Source organism: Copadichromis virginalis, linkage group LG10 (assembly GCF_057382275.1).
Source record: "Copadichromis virginalis isolate Kocher_CV1m ecotype Utaka linkage group LG10, C_Virginalis_male_GT1.1, whole genome shotgun sequence".
Lineage (NCBI taxonomy): Eukaryota > Metazoa > Chordata > Actinopteri > Cichliformes > Cichlidae > Copadichromis > Copadichromis virginalis.
The window spans coordinates 25,877,315-25,900,012 of NC_140627.1; the positions used below are offsets into that span (position 1 = coordinate 25,877,315).

General features: G+C 40.4%; 2 protein-coding genes and 3 non-coding genes across 5 annotated transcripts; 3 read left to right on the forward strand and 2 right to left on the reverse strand.

Annotated features, from left to right (window-relative positions):
* Positions 1-1,849: 1,849 nt before the first annotated feature.
* Positions 1,850-1,922, reverse strand: trnav-cac (transfer RNA valine (anticodon CAC)). The gene has a single exon. It is a non-coding gene; the product is annotated as a tRNA-Val (tRNA).
* A 976-nt stretch (positions 1,923-2,898) lies between these two features.
* Positions 2,899-2,971, reverse strand: trnav-cac (transfer RNA valine (anticodon CAC)). Its single transcript has one exon. It is a non-coding gene; the product is annotated as a tRNA-Val (tRNA).
* Positions 2,972-8,752: 5,781 nt separating this feature from the next.
* Positions 8,753-13,429, forward strand: LOC146700584 (15-hydroxyprostaglandin dehydrogenase [NAD(+)]-like). The gene is made up of 7 exons (XM_085470845.1): positions 8,753-8,917; positions 10,243-10,366; positions 10,456-10,562; positions 10,844-10,940; positions 11,065-11,141; positions 12,030-12,187; positions 12,299-13,429. The coding sequence occupies exons 1-7, from the start codon at positions 8,825-8,827 to the stop codon at positions 12,432-12,434; spliced, it is 792 nt and encodes a 263-aa protein (XP_085326971.1). The 5' UTR covers positions 8,753-8,824; the 3' UTR covers positions 12,435-13,429.
* Positions 13,430-15,810: 2,381 nt separating this feature from the next.
* trnav-aac (transfer RNA valine (anticodon AAC)) lies at positions 15,811-15,883 on the forward strand. The gene has a single exon. It is a non-coding gene; the product is annotated as a tRNA-Val (tRNA).
* A 788-nt stretch (positions 15,884-16,671) lies between these two features.
* Positions 16,672-21,800, forward strand: LOC146700586 (uncharacterized). The gene is made up of 6 exons (XM_085470827.1): positions 16,672-16,829; positions 17,776-18,685; positions 18,954-19,050; positions 19,424-19,534; positions 19,983-20,149; positions 20,482-21,800. The coding sequence occupies exons 2-6, from the start codon at positions 17,778-17,780 to the stop codon at positions 21,524-21,526; spliced, it is 2,328 nt and encodes a 775-aa protein (XP_085326953.1). The 5' UTR covers positions 16,672-16,829; positions 17,776-17,777; the 3' UTR covers positions 21,527-21,800.
* The last annotated feature ends 898 nt before the right edge of the window (positions 21,801-22,698 follow it).

The following is a 22,698-nucleotide window of genomic DNA, read 5'->3' on the forward strand; positions in this document are numbered from 1 at the left end:
CATCACTGATTTCTATAATCCATTCGATTCTGGTTTTCAAAGTCCCGATTCGAAACAACTTAGCCAGAAGAGTCAGAAATATTATAATTCTGATCACTTATCAGTACTGACTTCATCAGAATTGTGAGCATCACAGCAGATGCCTTTGTGTGAAAGTAACTGAGAATAAAACACAGAAAAACATGAAGGAGATTTTCCTGGTCTGGCTTTTTATAGCAGATAACCTTAAAAATATTCTACAATGTTCTGCATATAAAGTTTAAATTTCTTCAGTATTGAACAACAGAAAAAACAGGCTTTCTTGTCCGAGGTCATTTAAGTGAAAAAAAGAATAGAAAAAGACAGCAGCCACAGCGCTGTAAACAACAGTAGACTGGTGGGTAATAAGCGAATGAATAATACAGAAAACAGAGATTGGAGACGGGAAACTGTTCTTGAAGTACAGAGAGAGAGAGAGAGAGAGCTAGCTGTGCATGGAGTGTGATTTTAATAGTCGTGGAAGCAAAACAGCAAAATTCATGACGACATTGATCAAATGTGAAGCGCAGTTTGCTGCTTCTTTTGCTGCTGGCTTGGTGAATTTTGGCTGGAGAGACAAAACCTGCAGCTCAGAATCAGCGCAAAAAGACGTAATCACAGCGCGGACCGGACGCATCAGGATCACTGAGCTCCGACAGCGTGTCCGTCTGCGGGCTGTCGGGTGAGAAAGCCGAGAAAGACAAAGTTGATTCTGATGCGTCGGGTCCGTTCTGTGTTTACGTCTTTGTGTGGAGTCCGTGTACCTGCTCTCATCTGCTGTTAGGTTGTTGTTGAAATGGTTTTGTGAGCTTTAATCTGAGAATCTGGCGTTTCTGGCAAAACACAGTTATATTTAAAAGTCGAGTCAGGATCTAATGAGTTGGTATGGCTTTATTCAAGCTACTCACCGCCCACTTCCACCTGCACTTTCAACTGGACCACGGCCAATCAGAGAGGTCCCGCCCCTTACTATCTCTGATTGGTTTAGTCCACGATAGGGGCAAAATGTGTGTCTGTTGACCACAGGGAAGGTTACAGATTTTTTTTTTTTTTTTTTTTTTGCTACCCGAACATTTGGTCGCACAGGTGCAACCAAATTTTTTTTTTTAGTCGCACCACTGAAAAATTTGGTCGCATTTGCGACCAAATTGGTCGCACTCTAGAGCCCTGCTAAGTAATTAATTACTTTTGAAAATAAGTAATCAGTAAAGTAACGGGATTACTTTTTTGGGGAAGTAATCAGTAATTAGTTACTGATTACTTTTTCAAGTAACTTGACCAACACTGCTTATGCACTGCAGCAGTGCAGCACGTGACAATTAAAAGCTACAATTAACGCTGTTAATGGTGACTCACTCATTGTACTTGAATCCATCTATTTTCTTACCTTGTTAAGGTGACCTCGCGCTGTCTTGTCCTCACTGTCTTCTTGGGACTGCTGTCCATCCTCCTGCACTTCTCCATGGAGCCACTGCATCCCTAGCAGCTAACATTTCGGTTAAATTCACACATTTATTCTGCATTTATTTTCAGTTTTTTTTTCTGTCATGGCTCTAAACTTCTTCAACAAGCTGCATGAGAGCAGAGCGAAGGTAGGGGAGGGGCCGTTGGCGTTAAGTGATTTGATTAGGTAATAGTGTCAGCGATGAAAATGAACATTTTTTTTGTGTAATCAATCTCTATCCGGCTTTAACTGTGGATCCCAGTTTCTGTGGTCAGCTTTTCTTCTGAGTAAATCTTCCTTGTTAAGTTGCTCCTTTTACCGTAATTAACCTGAGTGACCTTTGCACATGCCCATCGATAAGACATTTCTTTCACCCCGGACCAAAACTGTTTCCGCCCGGTTTCGAACCGGGGACCTTTCGCGTGTGAGGCGAACGTGATAACCACTACACTACGGAAACCATGTCGTGATGGCTTTCATCCCTGACCATTAGAAGACTCAGAAGTGCGAGAGTCGCTGTGTGCGATATTTTACAGTTATGAAGTGCATCTCTGAAGAAACAACGCACACAGTTTGAGTGGCACAGACCGTCTGATAAACTGGCACGGTAAGCTGCAGTTAAGTTTGACTGAATCCCCTCTGAACACAAACACATTACACTGAAATTGGCATAATTTAAATAAAATAATATCGCTGCATTCATGTGTTTGCAGGTTCAGCTGATGTTCATTATTTGTCTGTGAAGGTTCTCAGTCATCCAGGTCATCGTAGTCAAAGGAGCTTGCAAAGAAAAGCGTCTGGACTTCTTTAAGTTGCTTGAAGACGTTCATTAAGATGTTCATTATTATTGTGTCCAGTTTCTGCTGACGAAAATTCAGCAGAAACTGTTTTTTCTGTGGAGTGACTGTTACATATGTAGTATATAACACATATACAGTACATATTTTGATTGTGATTACGTAACTCATAGTACTTGCACGTCACATCTTGATGCATGCTCAGTGGTCCCGGTAAGTAAATCCCCAAAAGTTGATTCTGTTCATCTGGACGTAGCGTTTTCAGTGGGAGATACGTTTCGTCACTCATCAACGTTATTTCTTCAGTCTCAGCAGGTTTCCAAAATCTTATAAACAGTATATTTGCATAATGAGTGAAACTAGCACCACTGAAGGAACAATGGGCTGGGAGGTCAGTGCCTTGATCATTAATATGCAAATTCTCATGACCATTGATCAGTGGTCAGTCATTATGCAAAAGTACTGTTTATAAGATCGGGGAAGGATAAGAATGAAGAAGTCACTTGGATGAGTGAGGAAACGTGTCTACAAATGATACGCTACGTCCAGATGAACAGAATGAAATTTTGGGGACATTTTCACATAAGACTTTTGTATGTATTGGTATAACAATGAATATACTGAAATGTAATATAAATGTGTTTCCGCCCGGTTTCGAACCAGGGACCTTTCGCGTGTGAGGCGAACGTGATAACCACTACACTACGGAAACTACTCGAGAGATGTCAAAGGGTCCTTTCTCCAAAAACTGAACTATAGCTAGATCACTGAACTCAAAGACATCCTACAACGACAAGGACGAATGAGCGAAAGTAGTTTTCAGTAGTGATGGCCCGCTTGAAGCTGAAGCTCCGGTGCGTGTGTCAAAAAAATCAACACACTGCTTCAGAAGCACTGTATCGAAGCTTGATTCGTTTGGCCAGAGTCACGTGATCAGTGACGTCCGAAGCTTCATTTAGAACCTAACTGCTTCGGTATCTGATTCAATGGTTTATAAGGAAGCGAATCATTCACGGGATTTGTGGAGTGTTTTGATGGTGACAGATAGCGAACCACTGATCATTCCACTGAGAGATTTGGAGCCAGCGAGGAATAGAGGAGGTTCTGTTGTGTGGGAGAATTTTGAGTTGATTTTTGTCAATCGGGTGGGTTTTACAGCTTTGTGTTCTGGCCGTTTACTTTTGTTTTGTGCGTGTTTATTATATCTGAAAATGGGAAAAAGATAAAATGTCAAAAATCTGCCTCCATAATATAAATATCATTAAATAACTTTAGAAAAACTTCCACTTGACTCTTTACATGTAATGTTGTAAAAATATATATTTTATTGTTTAATTAATCTGAAAATGTTAGTCTGCCAAATGTGCAGCAATTGAATTTATTTATTCTCTTTAGCTGATAGTTTGTGGGGCCCAGGTAGACTGTAAAACTGCATCTCTACCAGTTTCTCTGCACTCCAGCCTCCTCTGGGCCATGTGAAGGGATTTTCCTTAAGGCAGGATAAATGATCTCCACCAAAAGGAACAGGTTCGGCCATCGCACATTAGAACAAATTCTCTTTTTAAATAAAAATGAAAAAGGGTTACCTTAAATGCATCATGTTTTTAATTTGCAATTTCATAAGCATTTTTCCTTTCCATTTCACAATCAATTCTACCCACAGGTCAAAAATATGTCTGGGAAAATTTCCCTAATATAATATTATTTATAAATACACCTGTCTAGCGATTAATTGCATAAGTGCATGGAGGCAGGACCTCAGGGCAGAAGCATACTCCATAATGTGTTGTACATTATTATATGTATATATTATATTGTGGCGTGTTGGGGGAGCGGCTAGTTCTCTCCCATCATGCCTTGGGACGCGTGCTGCTGTTTGGATGTTCTTGTTTTGTTGTTTATGGTTACACTACTTTTAACTGTTATCCTGAATGTTGTGTTTGTACTGTGGTTCAAAGGCACTTACAGTTGTTGTTTTATAGAATGAATGAAACCATGGGTGAGTTCTGTTATGCTGTTGATGACCCTCGAAGCACAGTGTGGCATCAGTGTGTGTTGTAATAAAGAGCTCCCCCTACCAGCTTGGGGTTGAATAACAATCTCTCTCTGTGAGCTTCTTTGTAAATTTTCCTCTGCATGCCACAATATGTAACGTGGTATTTTTCAATTATTGTATTTACTAACATCAAGAAGTCACAAGCAAAGGAAGACCACACCATGGTGCATGTTTAAACAAGGACACCTACACCAGGAGATGCCGGACTAGAGCAGCGCAGATACTGAAGGACCCGTCCCATCCTGGCAACAAACTGTTCCAACTTCTGCAATCTGGTAGAAGGTTCCGCATCTTCCGGGAAAGGACAGAGAGACTCAAGAGGAGCTTCTATCCCCAAGCCATCCGTGCCCTAAACACACACACCCGCCCTCTCACATCATCTATAATTGACTGAGACAGGACTCTTCCAGACACTAAACCAAGGCACAATGTACATTTCAATTCCTTTAATTTTAAATATGTTTATATTGTCTATCCTGTAAAATAGTCAGATGTCTATTCATATTAATGTACAGAATTCACCTGCTTGCTGCTACTGCTGCACATTCACCCAATGTATATTGGGTGAATATATATATATATATATATATATTTTGCACATGTCGAGGAGCGTGTCAGGCTACATTTCATTGTGTGTTATACTTGTATAACTATGCATGTGACAAATAAAGAACCTTGAACCTTGAACCTTGAGAGTTTACTGGTCAAAACTATTTATTAAACAAATAAAACACATTTTTTTTAACCACCAAAAAATACACGTTCAAAGCAACACAACAGCGGCCCAATATCAGACAAAACTCCACTCTGTAGAGTAGGCAATCGTAATGAAGCAGTTGGTTTTATTTTGTGGATTCAAGCTGCTCTTTGTATTTTTGGCCACCAGATGTCACCAAACAGGACTGTGTTGAAAAGCTTCGAGTAATGAACCGTTTTTCAATACAAGCTTCAGTGCTTCAGAAAGCTTCATTTGGCCATCACTAGTTTTCAGCATTGTCTTCTATTGTTATTCTATATGTAACAAGTGTCACCTGGCAGTTTGTTGCTCTGCCAGGTGATTGGCTGAAGAGCTGTGAAAAGGTGCCTTCCTCCTGCTGCAGAGTCGGGGCGGTCTGCCTCCCCCCACCGTAGGGAAAAGGGTAACACCACCTGGGTCTGGGTGCAGTTCCCCCCTCCAGGGGCAAGGGCACCTAGACCCGGTTTGTAGAGTACGCTTGGGGAGTGTGATCGTGTGTACAACGTCTCTTTATGTCTGTCTCCACGTTGGGTGAGTGTGGAGTAAGTGCATATGAGAGCATGAGGGTGGGAATGGATGTTTGTGTCTGTGTGTGCCTGTATGTCTGTGTCTATATGTCAGGTTGGGTGTCAGGCGCCACCTCTCTGGGAACATCTCAGGCCCTCCAAGGTATGGAGGCCTATCTCCCCCTACCACCACTTCCCCTGCCAGTGGCGGTCCCCCTCGGACATCGGTGCGTTGGTGGCTCTTTGTGTCCGGGGGTGGGCGTCCAGGTACACACCGGCTCACTCCTTGGCGGCCGCTTATCGGGGCCTGGAGCCTGGGGCTCGCTCGGGCCACTTCGGAGGTGGGGTGCCCCCGGCCTCTCGGCCTGGGGCTCGGTTACTCAGGCGCGTCACTGCAACTCCCCCTGGCTTCTGCTCCGCGGCTGCTGGGTGACCCCTCATCTGTGGCTCTCCTCAGCTCTTTCTGGGACAGTGGCGCGGCTGCCCCTCTGTTGGTCTTCCTTGGTCTCTTGTGTTCTGGGGGCCTCTGGATGTCTGGAGTTTTGATCTCCTCCATACCTGCTTCATGCCCTGAAGGACGGGGCTGTGGCCCCCCCACACCCTCTAGCAGATTATTACATGAAGGAACCTTTTAAAAAAAAAAAACAAGCGCGTCCATGCTCACAGGTGTATACACGGGTGATCACACCCACAAACTACACCCTTTTTGGCTCCTACCTCAAAGCACACTGTGTTCTGTTGATCTTATGTGCTGCACAATAATGTTTAACATTTAGTATTTACTGTCATATTCCCATATATCATTGTGATGTTGTTTATTCTATTACTCTTGTTCTCTTCTGCTTGTTTTCTTTTTTCTTTCTCAGCAGGTGACCCAGGTGATTGATATATGCATTTTTTTTCTCTGCCCGTTCTGTTGGTTTTTGTCTTTTGCCCTTCTCCCCCGTCCCTCTTCTCAGCTGTTTCTCTTTCCCTCTTTCTTTCTCCCCTTCTTTCCCCCAGTCAAGTCTGTCCCGTATTCAGTAAGTGAAAATAAAATAAACAATAAAAGGTGAATCAAATGGACCATTACGGCAAGGCTGGGATGGTCAATTTGGTAAAGTAAATCCATTGGGCATCTTTCTTTGCCTTTAGACAACAATTCTGATGGCAAAAGAGCCAAACGGGACAGGCAAAAAAAAAAAAAAAGAAAAAAAAAAGAAAAAAAAAAAGAGCTGTGAAAAGGTAGTGGGTGTGTGGAAAAAAAATCAGAGGCAATTAATTCACTCAGGTGCGAGTGGGTATACTGTCGGTAAGAGACTTTTGCCATTTTTGTTTGGATCGTTTGCTATTGCATGTGCCTATTTTTAATGTGTCATTGGACTTTTTTAGTGTGATCACGAATTTTAATAGAAGAATTGATCAAGCCCTGCCCTAGATCGACTGCGCGCAGGGAAACTGATCAATATTGTAGGTATATTGAGTGTTTGTTTTAGCTTCATGATTTTGAATGGTTTCCTAAAATTGATATTTTATTGGGTAATATTTTAATTGATAAAGTTGTTTGTTTTTCAGCTGTGCTGTCTCTGCTGTCCTTTTTTCGTTCTTTTGATTGATTTGTAATTTTGTTTTGGTTAGTCTGTCCAGCCGTAAAGGCGGTTATTGATTGAGAGTAAGTTGTGTAAGGGCGGACTAACCTCCCTTTTGTTTGTTTTTTTGTTTAATTGTTTGTGCCACTTCCCTTTATTTCCCAATCGCAGGCCATGCATAGCACTGATTCCCAGCTGCGCTGAGACCCGAATTGTTTCAATCAATCAAAGCTTTATTCGTCACATGCAGGTTGCCCTGCAGTGAAATGGGACCCCTACCCACCCTTACACATATGGCACAAACATTACATGGGGATACAGGTCGGAGATTGGTAGAATCAGAGGGAAAAAAACATTGAAATGTACACTACAGTGGGGAAAGTACAAGAGGAAAAAAAGAGACCCCTACTCATGCTGTGCTTCCATGGTAGGACAGCACGAGAACAGGAAACAAAAAACTCCTCTGCACAAAAAAGCACATAAATGTCCACAGCACAACATTGTGAAGACATGACAAGCCACAGGGGTGGGTGAGGAGTAATCCGAAGCGAACACAGCAGCCCATTCCAGCGCGGCACATGTTTGCAGTGTGTGCCACGATTGCAGTGTCGCTAAGCGGGGTGTGACGGGTTGCAGTGTTGTTATTTTCGCACAGTTTGTGTGGTAAGTCTCATGGACAGCTGGGATATCAGCAGGATGTGTTGTAAGTCCTGTCTGGAAATGACTGGGAATTTGTATGTCTAACTCATGTAATAAATAAATGATCAATTTATTTCTTTGCCCCGTTTACTCATCCCTTGTCCTCGGTTACATATACATTATACATTCTCACTCAGGAGAGTGCACTTTCTTTATATCGTGACTGTAATGCCTTTTTCTAAAGCTTAATGTGTTAAACACAGTCCGGTTTCAACTAAATCATGACCCGCACCGAGCCAGCAGAGCTACAGTACTCTGACAAACGAAGAATGTGGATGAAAACAGAACTGACTCTCAAAACACCCAACCCTTCAGATAGGGCTGTGCGATATAACCAAAATCTCATGTTAATTTATGAACACAATTCCCAGAAACGTCTAATTTTAAAGATAAAAGTGTTCTGCCAGTGGAGATGCTTTAATGTATCAGATTTTTGAAATTAAAGGTCTACTTTTTTTTTTTTTTAATTTAATTGAACCTCTGACAATAAAAGTATCAACTGCTGTCTCTATTCAGATTTGTTTGGCCAGCCTGTTTGCCTCCTCTTTTCAGCAGCAAGCCACAGATCAAGTGTGGCAGAAGCAACATTCCCACCGTAATTTCTGTGGAAATTGTGAAGTCTAATTTATTTAGCAATCTTGCAGCTTTAGAATAAATGGATTAAAATACAAAGCACATTCTTCACTGGCAGCTCTAAACAGCCCAAGAAAGTCCACCCCAAAATGAGTGCAAGCCATATTTGGCTCAGTTAGACTATAGTTGGCCAAGCTGTGTTCTCCAGAACAAGACAAGTCTGCTGACTGTGGTCCATTGATTTATTGACACATTGTTATTGTTTGTACATTCACTTGCTCTCTCTTGCATGTCAAACGTTAGAACCTGCTAGTCTTCCTGATGGGTGGTGACAAATAAAAAGCCAGCAACTTCTCTTTGTTTCACATTCTCTTATTTCTTTGCAGGCATACGGACGCTGACCTTCTCAGTCCCTTCTTCTACTGAAATGGCTCTGAGCGGTAAAACTGCAGTAGTGACTGGAGCTGCGATGGGAATAGGAAAAGCCATAACGGAGATTCTTCTAAAAAATGGTGCCAAGGTACGTGTGGCATTGTAGGCATTGACTGAAAAGGTAGACACATCATCATTTAACAGTGTAGGAAGAGATATTTATTATATATAAGATAACTAAAGATAACTAAGCAAGTTGCCTGGATTCAGATATTTTTACACTAAGTTACAGCTCATATGATCAGCTCAGGAAAAGGGCATTGGGGATCAATATTAGTTTTCTTCATAGATAAAGATATCATCTTATTAAACTAATCTCAACTGTACGTGAAGATGCTGCAGCTTTATTGGTGGTGTACGTTTCCACAGAAAACTTACCAACACCCTTTAGTTGGAAAAAACAACTAAGAAAGTTGTTGTTGACATCATGCCAAAAGCGAGGTGAAAAGTAAAAAAGTTGATTTAGTGGTTGTCAACCTGCGAGGGTGCGGGTGGGGGGTGGTGGAGTTGTGGTGCAGTTAAATTAAACTGAATGATTTTCCCAGAGAAAACAACCAAACAAGAGTTTGTTTTTTTTATGATATCATGCTAAAAGAAAGGCTAAAAGGCTGAATGTGATTCTTTACTTCTGCGATAAAAGAGGGACATGGCCTCAATCTAGTCTTTAAATCTTTATTTGCCTCAAGCAGTTCAAACAAAACAAATACATGGATTCTCCTTCAATCAGAAAACCAGTCAGTCTGCAAGCAGTTCACTGTAGCCAACTTCCTGAAAGATGAACCTACTTATTATTACACAGGATTATATATAGAACTGTGCTTCTTTCACGTAAGTCTAAAGTCTTATGTGAAAGTAAGAATTGATTCTGTTCATCTGGACGTAGCGTATCAGTGGGAGACACGTTTCGTCACTCATCCAAGTGACTTCTTCAGTCTGACCTTTTCCCAATCCTACAAACAGTACATTTGCATAGTGAAAGATCAATTGTCATGAAAATTGGCATATTAACTTACCTCCCAGCCCATAGTTCCCCATTTCTGTACCGGCCTCGCACTGGTCTGCACAAACAACTTCTAAATATACTCAGGCATAGCGTGGCCAAATATATGTGTGCAATAAGATTCAGAGATGTAGGTGTGAAATCTAACTATGTGTACGTGCAGAATTAAACTACGAGCAACAGTAACAGTGGCCTGCATGCCCAACCCGGGTTTCATCACAGCTCACCAAGCTACAGGCAAAATCACAAAAATAAAGTAAGATTTATAAAAAATGGTCGACCTCACAAGGCGGTGTCGGAACTTACCAACACCCTTTAATTACTGCAAGTCTGTCAAAGTAGTTCATATGTTTTCAAATAGCCTAGATGGGTACCTAACAAACTGACAGCATATCTGTCCTTTCTGTCAACAGGTTGTACTTCTGGATAAGAATAAAGCCGCAGGGGAGAGTTTGGTCGAAGCCCTGAGCAAAGAGTACGAACCAGATCGAATGCTGTTCAGGGAATGCAACATACAATCAGATGAGGAGTTCAAAGGTAAAACACATGACATTGGAAATCAGATTATAAATGTTGGAGGTACAAAGGTTAGCATAATTGTAAAGCACTGTTTTCTCCTCTCTCAGCTGCCTTTCAGAAAGCCGTAGAAACCTTTGGAGGAATCGACATCTTGTGCAACAATGCCGGCATGTTCGATGAGTCTGAGTGGGAGAATATGGTCTCCACAAACCTTGTGAGAAAGAGAAAGCACAACAATTAATTATATTTCTAATACCTCAAATTTATGAATTGCTGATTCATTCAGAAAGATGTTGTTCCTTTTATTAGTTAGTCTGAAATAAACAATTGGCAACCTGAGAAAGTCCAAATTTAGTAGGCTTGGGTTACATTATTCTTCCTGTTATTCATCACAATGTTTTGTATGCAGATGACTGTTTGAAGTGTTTACAGAGAGAAAACAGATTTTCACTGTATGAACTGATGCCAAAATGACGGGGGTTTTTTTTCCTGTAGGTGGGCTCTATTAGGGGAACTTATTTGGCTCTGGAGCACATGAACAAATTGAAGGGAGGTCAAGGAGGGGTCATCATCAATGTTTCATCCTTGGCAGGTAAATACTGTAAATTCAAATTGGAGACAAATTGGAGACATACCAGACTAGGATTGTAAATGTCATTACATTAATAACACTAAACTTAAACCCTGTACAATGATTGATATAACCCATCCTACAGGTCTTGGACCTTTGCTTACAGCTCCTGTCTACTCGGCTACTAAACACGGGCTGGTCGGATTCACTCGATCCATTGCAGTAAGAGATTCTCCCATGAGATTGTTTAAGAAGATTTAAAAAAAATCTATCAAATTTCTGCAGAAATTAATTGAAACTAGAGCAAATTTAATACTAATAAAATGTTTGCCTTACTTTTTCATTTTTAACTTTATTGTTTGGCATTTCCTGCACATTGACCTCACAGTTCAGTCTGAGGCAGCGCTCGCACATAACATCAAGTGAAAAAGAAAGCGTTCACAGGACTCTGCAGTGAAAAACACCACATTATTCAACAGCTTGTAGAGCCACCGTGTAGCAGCAATAATATCCAGTAACCATCCACGTATGACTCCCATTGTTGGGGAGAAATTTTAACTCACTCTTCTTTACAACATTTTTTCAGGTTTATGGAAGTTTGCAGGTATTTGTCTATGCACTGATCTCTTTGACTGCAAGTCCTTCATTACTTTCTGTTTGGGCCATTCTGTTGTAGATTTGCTGCTTGGGAGCATTGTCCCGTTCCATGAACACATTTTAAACAAACCTGTACTGGTTCTGGACAGACAGCCTGAAATTTGACTCTGGTTTTACGTCTACACTGGCAAACAGTTTGTGGTAGTTTGTTTAATTACTTTTGTCTGAAAATGTTCCTAAACGGTTACTACAATTCTTTGGATGGTTAAATTTGTAATCCAGTGTGGAGGTGTAAGAGGCAAAATTAGAAAAATGTGCAAACATTGTGCACGTGCACGATATGTGCAGAATCTTTCAGACTTCATCTTTAAATTTGGAATCTTTGGACACTGAACTTCAAAAATGCAAATGTTGAAACAAAGAGCACTTGTTGTTTATCCTCACACTACGCTTTCTATGTAGATGAAATGTAACTTAAAAAGCCTAACTATGTGTTGTTGTTTTTTCCAATAGGCTGCCTTTGCAGCATCAGACTATGGTATACGGGTCAATGCTATTTGCCCAGGTTTTGTTCAAACAAACCTGATCTCTGAAATGAAATCTCAAACGGGCCAATTTGCCCACCTGGTAGATGCAAGACTTCAGATGCGAGAGAATCTTCGGGTGTTAACGTAAGTCTTTGTTTGTAGTAACCCCTACAACATCAACATTTTGGGGGGTTTCCCCCTCTACAACTGGATTTAAAATCATCTTAAAATGCATATTGTATCTTTTTGACGCAGTGCAACCGAGGTAGCAGAGTGCATCCTTGAGCTGGTAACAGATGAGACCAAAAATGGAGAGGCCCTCGTGGTCGTAAAGGACTCAAAATTTTATGTGACTTTCCCAACACTGGATAAGAGCAGTGACAAACCATAAAATCATCATGTCAGTATCTGATATCATTCTTTAAGTATACTTGAAGTTAAAACACACACACACGCACGCGCACGCGCACACACACACACACACACACACACAAAAGAAATACTGCTCAAACTATGTTTTGTTTTGGTTTTGTCCCCCTCATAAGATTTTTGGTATTGTGTGTCATTATTCTGTACCTTGAAAAGTTTTGAATGAATTCTGGTAAAACTTTGTAAGGGTTTGGAGTGGGGTCATGTCAACAACCTATTAAAATTTGGCTTACATCCAACAAGGTTTTCATGGTCAACTTAACGATTTGTTGGTTAAAAATGGGCAAAAATCCTTATTACTTAGAGCACCTCATAAAGATTTTAAATATCATGTCACATTTGATGTCTGACCTCTCCTTCAAGGTCAAATAAGGTTAAAATATTCATAAAATGTCTTTTATCTTTAAACTATGCTTAAACGACTGTAGTGTGGTATCATGTTCACCTTACACAAGAAAGTCTGGTTTCAGATCAGTGAACTAACAATCTTCATGAACAATGAGGCTTCTGAACTGTGTCCTGATTCCTATTTGAGAAAAGAGACATATAACTGAAGGTCCATAGTGCGTCAAAACAATGATTTTATTAAAACACATATATGTGGTGAAGATGGGCTCTTTTTATAACATATGATGACCAGTAATCTGCATCACTGCAGATGCATGTTCCAGTAATTCCAGGTAGGAGATATTCTAAAAAAAGAACAGCTACTTCCTTTGTTTCTCCAGATGCTTCCTGTTATTCCACCCTCTGCACTTCAGAACAGAACTTGAGCATGCCATTTACAAGCAAAACAAGTCTGTGTGCAGGCAGACTTATGTCTGTGTTTTAACCTCAGTACATGACCTCACTCAACAAAGACCTTTTAGAAGTATACTTCCTGACTCCGTTTGAGTCATCTGTTACCAGGCAAACTCAAATGCAGCAGGCTGCTGAATGCACCCACACAGGCCTTTATTCCATCTCTAGACACCTAGACAACATGTATAATATGTGGTAAATTGTACTGTAAACATGTAGGCAACCTTTCAATAGCTGTACTTGGCTCCATTGATCGGCCAGACATCGCACTGCCCGTAGCTTCAAACCATTAATTAACTTGACCTAGCTTCAACTCTTTAATTAGCAATATGTGTATAACATGATTACAGTTGCACCTGCAATGAAAGATTATGTGCTTATGCTAACACCTGAAATACAGACTTTAATGTAACATCAACAGTTTCAATAAATGTGTCAATGAAATGATAATGATAAATCATAAGTGATGCAACAATAATAATAATGATTATGAATAGTAACAGTAAAATAATATTTCATCTCTACAACTGCTTAAAGTCCTCCGATTGGCCTCCCTGCTGCTGCGGAGCCTGGGATGGTCTGCTTGCCTCCACCCCGGGGGGAAGGGTAACATCTCTTGGGTCTGGGTTCTGTTTCCCCCTCTGGGGGCGAGGGTACCTGGACCCGGGGTATAGAGTATGTTTGGGGAGTGTGATTGTGTGTACATGTCCATTTATGTCAATCCTTACGTTGGGTGAGTGCTGAGTGTTTGTATATGTGTGCATGATGGTGGGAATGCATGTTTGTGTCTGTGTGTGCCTGTTTGTCTGTGTCTGTGTCTGTGTGTGCCTGTTTGTCTGTGTCTGTGTGTGCCTGTTTGTCTGTGTCTGTGTGTGCCTGTTTGTCTGTGTCTGTCTCTGTGTATGCCTGTTTGTCTGTGTCTGTGTCTGTGTGTGCCTGTTTGTCTGTGTCTGTGTGTGCCTGTTTGTCTGTGTCTGTGTCTGTGTGTGCCTGTTTGTCTGTGTCTGTGTCTGTGTGTGCCTGTTTGTCTGTGTCTGTGTGTGCCTGTTTGTCTGTGTCTGTGTGTGCCTGTTTGTCTGTGTCTATATGTCAGGTCGAGTCTTAGACTCCACCTCTCTGGGAACTCCCAGGCCCTCCAAAGTGTGGAGGCCTATCTCCCCTCACCACACTCCCTGCCGGTGACTGATGCCCTCAGGGGTCGGTGCATTGGTGGTTCTTGGTGTCCGGGGCTGGGCGCTCAGGTATGTACCAGCTCACTCCCGGTGGCTACTTGGCGGGGCCTGGCGCCTGTTGCTCGGTCAGGCCTCCTCTGGGGTGCAGGGGGCCCTCAGGGCTCCGGCGTCTTGGCCTGCGGCTTGGCTCACTCTGGCACAGCTGGCTGCCGGCAGAGCCGGCGGGCACGCCGGTGCAGCCCCCTCTAGCTTCTGCTCGGTGGCTACTGGGTGACGCCTCGTCTGGGAATCCTCAGCCCTTCCCATGAAGGTGGCACGGATGCCCCTCCGGTGGTCCTCCTTGGGCTCTCGCACTCTGGGGCCTCTGGATGTCTGGGGCCTGGATCTCCTCCATGTCTGCTTCATGCCCTGGGGGACGGGGCTATGGCTCTCTACATCCTCTTGCAGACCATTACATGTGGAAACCATTTGAATACAAGCACGCTGATCCACACAGGTGTGCACACGCGTGTTCACTTTTGTAGACTTAAATTACACCTTTCTTGGCTGCTACTTCAAAGCACATTGTGTGCTGTCTGTCCTGCGTGCTGCACAACAACATTGAATATTTAGTATTTATTGCTGTTTACACTTAGCTAGATTAATGCGATGGTGTTGTGTTTAGTATGTTGCTTTGGGTTTTTTTTTGCTTGTTTTCTATTCTTTCTCTCTCAACAGGTGATCCAGGAGATTTTATTTTATTTTATCCCTTTCTCACTGTCCCTCTCCCCTTCTGTTTTTCTTTTCCTTCCTCTTTCTCTCTCCCTTTCCTATCCCTCACTCATGTCTGTCCCGTCTGTAACATCTGAAAATAAAATAAAATAAAAAATAAAAACAAAGGTCGATCAAATGGACCAATACGGCAATGCCACGATGATCCATTTGGCAAAATAAATCCATTGGGTATCCTTGTTGGTCTTCAGACAACAATTCTGACGGCTAAAGAACCAAATGGGACAGGCAGAAAAAAAAATCCTCTACTAATACACTATTAAGTATCATGGGAAAATAATGTAAGTTATACAAACAAACAGCCAAGACTAGATTCTTTTGACTCATTTTCAATAAAATATTATCTGTCATTGTTGGGAGAACATTTTTGCGACTTCTATTCTTATATTTTAGAACACATGACATTTTTAATGTTATCTAATCATTTTCTTCTTCGGATGCTGTCATAAATCATATTTATTTTAGAACATATGACAATTTTGCATATCATTAATATAATATAATATTGTACAATTAAAACATGCATCATATTCGCTTGTTTCTTTACATGTGCTGCATTTGTATTCCGATTGACCCTTTAGTGGCGCATGCGTAGTTTCCGTAGTGTAGTGGTTATCACGTTCGCCTAACACGCGAAAGGTCCCCGGTTCGAAACCGGGCGGAAACATGTTTTTTTTTTCTTTTTTCTTTCTTCTTCTTCAAACATGGCTTCACATGTACAGCGAGAATGCAGTGTATAAATATTGTAAACTTTGTTTCAGTGTTGAGATTTACAAAAACCATTGTTTTTTTAAATTCTGTTTAGGTTTTAATCTGATTTTACTCTCATCACCTGCAAGTCTGATACAGTGTACAACAGTGATAGACAGCATACATACTTCTCCAAAAATTCTCTCTTTATCTAAGTTTTAGTGACAATGGGTATTAGTACTACAAAATAAATAGTGTGTAGAAAAACATATTAAATTCCCAAGCATCCTCCTGCAATTAGACACATTTTTTGACATAAATAAACTCACCTGCTTCTTCAGATATCAGTGGGACTGGTTCAGTGTCTGGAGTGTGAGTATGGGGAGATGGGAGTGGGACAGCTAAGCCTCATGTCAATATCTGATATCATTATTTAGGTATTTGGCAGATGCTTGGAAAAAAAAAACAGCAACAAAAAACTCAAACAAATAAAACAAACAAAAAATTCCTCAAACCATGTTTTCTTTTGGTTTTGCCTTCTTTGCCAAAAAGGTTATGTTTTTGGTATTGTGTCTCATTATTCTGTATGTAAACACTTATAGAAAGTACCCCATAAAGATTTTTAATATCATGTCACATTTTACCTCTGACCCCTCTTTCAAGGTCAAATAAGGCCAAATTTTCATAAAATGTCTTTTATGGACGATCTGATTTCCTCGTGTCAGCATTGTTCCCACATCATCATAATTAATGTTGTTCCAGGTTCAACATTGCAAGTGACCAATCACCTTCTTGTGACGTCATTCCTTTGCGACTTCGAAATACCCGCCTTCGAGTATTTCGAAATACAAGTGAAGAAGCGAAAAACCGCCACCTGTCCGCCGAATTTGAAGTCAATTTAGGATACTTTCCTTTAATAAACGGTAAGCATTATACATATGTTCCTCACTTGGCTTGCTGTTTGTTTGCTAGCGATAGGCTACTTGACGACAGCATTAGCTAACCAGTGTTCTCTAGACCAGCGTTCCCCAACTTTTTGGGTGTTTCGTGGCCCGGGGATTGGGTCAGGCAAAATTGCAGTAGCTTCCCTGATCATTTTACAAACATAAGTGAAGAGAATCTGGACTAAAAGGCCTAGACTTATGGTTGTGTGCTGAATCTATGAATCAAACTATCACCTGGAAACATAATTAACTGGTCCATAGCTGTGAAACTGGACATGAGTTCTTGATTCTATGGAGATTAACAGTAATCCAGAAATTTACAAATTTGTCCTGGTACATCGCGTAAATGTTGTCCCTGGGACATCATGTAGAAGTTGCCCTGGGACATCGCGTAGATGTTGTCCCTGGGACATTGTGTAAATGTTGTCCCTGGGACATCGTGTAAATGTTGTCCCTGGGACATCGTGTAAATGTTGTCCCTGGGACATCGTGTAAATGTTGTCCCTGGGACATCGTGTAGAAGTTGCCCTAGGACATCGTGTAGATGTTGTCCCTGGGACATCGTGTAAATGTTGTCCCTGGGACATCGTGTAGATGTTGTCCCTGGGACATCGTGTAGATGTTGTCCCTGGGACATCGTGTAAATATTGTCCCTGGGACATCGCGTAAATGTTGTCCCTGGGACATCGCGTAAATGTTGTCCCTGGGACATCGCGTAGCTGTTGTCCCTGGGACATCGCGTAGCTGTTGTCCCTGGGACATCATGTTAAAGTTGCCCCTGGGACATACCATATAAAAGTTTAGCTTCTTTTAGCCCCTGTTTGTTTTATATTTAATATTTACATTGTATTGCAAAAAACCCCACAACAAGTTAAAATGAATTAATGAATATTGACTAATTAAACCTTCGTTATTTTTCCACCAGAAATGGACGACATAATTAGAAGAAGTGTTCTGAATGACGAAAAAAAAAGAACTGGAAAAGACACACAACTTTGTGTGCATGTGTCACAATGCCAGGAGGACCCATTCAGTGTTGTGTTAGAAAAATTGAACTCATTAACCCTTCATGGACATTATAAATGTTTAAATGTTGCCTCAGGTAAAGACAGGAAAAGAGACTATTACAAATTCAACTGCATCAGAGCTGGGAAAAAAAGTCGAAACAGCTACAGAGCAGTGGGCTGTAAGGCCTATGTTTCATTTAAAGTACTCAAATGTTGGAAAGACCACACAGTCATCGTGCAGCGTACATATGATAAGCATGATGGGCATGATCCTTCGGACCCAAAAGACGCACATTTCAACAATATTTCCAGTGATTTAAGGAGGAAGATTGAGGAACTGCTTTCCCTTGGAACTAAGCCAGCCATCGTACTAACCGAATGTCATAAATGGGCCAAAGAACATGGACACAGAGATCTTCACAACAGAGAGCATTTTGTCACACCACGTGACATTGACAGTGTTAGAACCTGCATGATGAGGAAGAAGCACTTTAACTGTGGAGACAGTCAAAGTGTACATACCTTACTTAATGGAAAACATCAAGAACATGTTCTCTTCTATCAACCATACACATCTGACCAAGAACTAATGATTGTTTTGCAGACACCTGTAATGAAATCAAACATGGAGAACTATGCAAAACAGTTAGTATTTGTTGACACCACGCACTGCGTTAACCAGTATTCATTTCCCTTATTCACACTTGTTGTAAGAGATGATCATGGGCATGGAGTCCCTGTGGCCTATGCTATTGTCAGCAACGAAAGTCAGAAAACCCTGGAAACTGTTCTTGGAATAGTTTGTGAGCATTTCCCAACTTCCCCGAGGTAAATAATACATTGACAGCTATTGATTTTGAAATAATTCCTTTTCAAAAAAGTTATAACATGCCAGAATCTAATGCTATAGCTGCAGCATGGGCTGCAAAAAACTTTCCTTTCCAGTTGTTAAAGTTATTCCTATAGGCTGTATGCAGTATTTTATATATCTACTTGTGAGTTGAAATGTTTAATTTGGCATTGAAGTGGTGCTTTGAGATAGCAAAAACATTTTCATACTGTTTAATCTCATTTAGTGTTTTCTTTTTTTCTGTAGAGCATTTATGGTTGACAAAGACTTTGCGGAAATAAATGCTTTGCAGAAGGTTTTTCCAGAGTCAGCTATCCTTCTATGCTGGTACCATGTCTTGCAGGTAAACCACATTGTTTTCTTTTCACGTTGTCTAAGATGCACCTGAAACACATTTTTACAACAGGGTCCTGTTGTCATGATTTGCCTTATTGTGATATTCACCTACTCAGGTTAATGAATATAAAGGGATAAAATGTTGAGTGACTATGTCCATCCATTTAAGACCACAGTGCACTCATCTTCTGGTGGCTGCTTCTCAAAGCTCTTTTTGACATTTAAAAATATGTTTGCCTGGTTGATTTCTGTAATGCACAGGTCCTCTTGTCCAGTGAGTGACAAAGTTATTTTTGGACGTCAGCTTTCTTTTATGCTTTTTGTACAGCTGCTCCTCTGTCTCTCTCTCCAGATTAACTTTTTTTCTCTTACATTCACAGGCTGTTAATCGATGGCTTTCAAAATCAGAGTCCGGGGTCCATGGGCTTTCTAACACCCAAAAGAGAAATGAAATCATTTCTTTCTTTTGTAAGCTGAAAGCTTGCACATCTGTAAGTGTAATTTGTCTATTTCACATTTTGATTTCTTGATTACACTAAGAGCATAATAACTTTCAGTTGCTAAAAAAAGTTACAGAGAGATACAAAATAGATTTTTGAAACAATTTCTAAAACTGGCTTCTTATCTTGCTTATCAAAACAAGTACTTAAGCTGTGCAGAACATCATTGTGTCACCCACTGTGCAGTAGAACTTGTGAGTGGGATTCTTTCACAGACAGATGCTGAAACCAAATATGCTTATAGGTTTAGTGTTCCTTCTTAGCCATTGTAAGGGAAGAAATAATTGCTTCTTAATACAAAAACACGACATATTATTAATAACTTAAAATTCTTAATGTTATTCAATAAAAGGAAAAGGGCTTCAATACATAATATTAAAGATTTCAATAGGTCTGTTAAATGGATTGAAATATATTCTGTTGCATCCAATTCTCTTAGGAGGACGACTTTAAAGCCACATCAGCAGAGTTCTGCCAGACATTTAAGCAATACCCTTTGGTGTGCCAGTATTTTCAGAAGCACTGGGAAGGCATTGGCCACATGTGGTGTGACTACGGCCGTCGCTTCAGTCACGCTCGTTCTGAAACAAACAATGTGATTGAAAGGTATGATTTATTATTTTGACCTCATTCAATTGTATTGCTGAAAAAAAGATATTATGCTTTAATCCAAGAGGCTAAACTGAGTAGGTTCGTCATGTCATTGCCAGAACAGGTTTTAGGCAAATCCTTTAAATTCTAGCAGCGTTTTTTATGTTATCACAACAAAAAACAGAGTAGGTGGATTTGCCTAAATCAGCTAAACCGGCACAGAGCATTCCTTTATAAAAGACGTGTGCAATAGGTATTCCAATTTTTAAAAAAATAATACAGTCTTGATTAAAACTTTAAATTCCTTCAATTACAGTTACTAATCATTTCAAATAACTTTTGTTCAGATTTTTCCACCGCCTGAAATACCAGTTTTTATCTGGCTACACGAATAGGCGTCTGGATGATCTGATTGAAGTGCTCCTAGGGAAGGCCGACGACTACTTCTCAGTCATAAAAACCCTGCAAGATGTGGGCCGCATGAAAAACAGGTTTGCTGACACCTTGTCTCAAGTTTCAGACTCTGCTTCAAGACTGATGGAAAGTGGTTGGGCTCTTAAAATTACAGTCAAGAACAGCCATGGAGTTAATGCATATCAAGTCCCATCTGAGTCAAGAGAAGACATGGTGTATGATGTCTGCCCTGTTGAGTCCTACTGCAACTGTACATATGGCTTACGAGGACTTCTTTGCAAGCATCTAGTGTTACTTGCAAAATTAGCAGAGGCTGACAATGACATCTATCCAAACATGGAAACAGACATTTCTACCTTGGCAAGAATTGCAGTGAAAGAAAGGCATTACTTTGTACACTGTGAGGACTTGAAAGTGATAAAAATGCCAAGTTTGTTTGGAAATCTGTGTTTTTTTGCATCGGCTGAAACACTTCAGTGCACTTGTTGTACGTTCTCTCACTATAACACATGTGCTTGCCTGAAGGTGGCTTGCCATTTTAAACAAATGAAAAACTCTCTGAAAAGTCCTCTATCAACTTTGAATGACACTCCTGTAGTTGAAAGCACAGACAAAAAATGCACAGAAGATGCAGTTGGAAAACTAAATGCTGTTTTAGACACAGTTAAACAGTGGGCATTCATTCCAGAGGGTATTACTCCAATGATAGATGAACTGCATACAAATGTCTTAAAAACAAAACAAGTAGGCAAAAGTATATGCCAGTACGAAATAAAGACGACAGATAATGCACGCAAAATTAGGCCATTGTATTCTAGCAAGAAACGTTCGGCCAGCATCGACATTCCAACAGTCTGTGAAAATGAATGTGAACAGTCGATAACCACTGAAAGAGAGACATCCTCTGGAGAAAATGAAAACCTTTTGGAATACAAAACAAAAAAGAGAAGAGTTAAAGCTAAGTATATGCATAAGTAGACTTTTGTGTGACATTTCAAAGGGACTGCATCCATTACTTCTGTTTATTGAAACCTAAAGCTGAATAGCTGTCTTAACTTTCTGCCAAGGAACAGTTGAAAAGAAATTGTTTGGTCTCTCAAGCAGTTGTTATTTATGTGTGTTATTCATTACTTTGGCTTGGTTGCTGTTTTTGATACAAATTCATCTGTGCCCATTGTAATATTTTCATATGTTACTATTTTTATATTGCTATGCATTATAAATAAAGGATTACTTATTACTATTAAAGGTCTGCATTTGTAATTGTTGGTATTATTTATAAAATATGCGCTCTTAAGTTTTTTGCTCCATAAAACGATACCTGTCACTTTTTGGACATAGAGTATCAGCTGTTGAGAATCCTGGCTCATACAAAATAGAAGTAAAAGGTTTCAACATCCAGCCTTTTTATGATTAAATACAAAGTGTAATAACAGAGTTATTGGGGTGTGATTTTGTTAATAGTTAGTCTTAAGTATAAGTTTAATAGTAATGAGTAAGAAAATATAGCCAGAATAATGGAATGAGACTAACACCTGACCTCACACTGAGATTTGGTATGAAGTGGCATGTTTGTGCTAATGCTGACATTGGGGCTCAGAGTTCCTCTGTGTGTATATATTTGTGAACGTTAACTTGGCTAATGTCCAAGGGTTTGACTGCTTTCCTGTTGGATTGTATCACAAAGAACAGGGATAAGAGCACCAGTGGCCGTGCACACCCTCATCTCTCTCCTTCACCCGATCATTAGTGTTGGAAACCGGCATTAGCTCAGAGTAGATTAGACTTCAGTATAGTGCAAGTGATTTGATTTTATGATTATTTGATTCAGTTTTTTCTGTGTTCAAGCTCAATTACTTTAATAAAATATGTTGAATTCAAACAAATAAATAAACAAATAAACTGTGGACATTACCCTTTTAAACCTTTCTGAAACAAGACAGGTAAAAACCAGTGTATAAAAGTTTACATAGGTATAAATAGCTCTAACACTTTACTCCAGCCTGGCGTCCACACATGTGGACATCACATTTTGGGTTATTTAGACCAAAATACTAAATCTTGATCAACAAGTGCCTGATATACAGTTATGAGGACATTATACTGCAACTGTTCTATCGAAATTTCAAATTAATGTCCTCATATGTGGC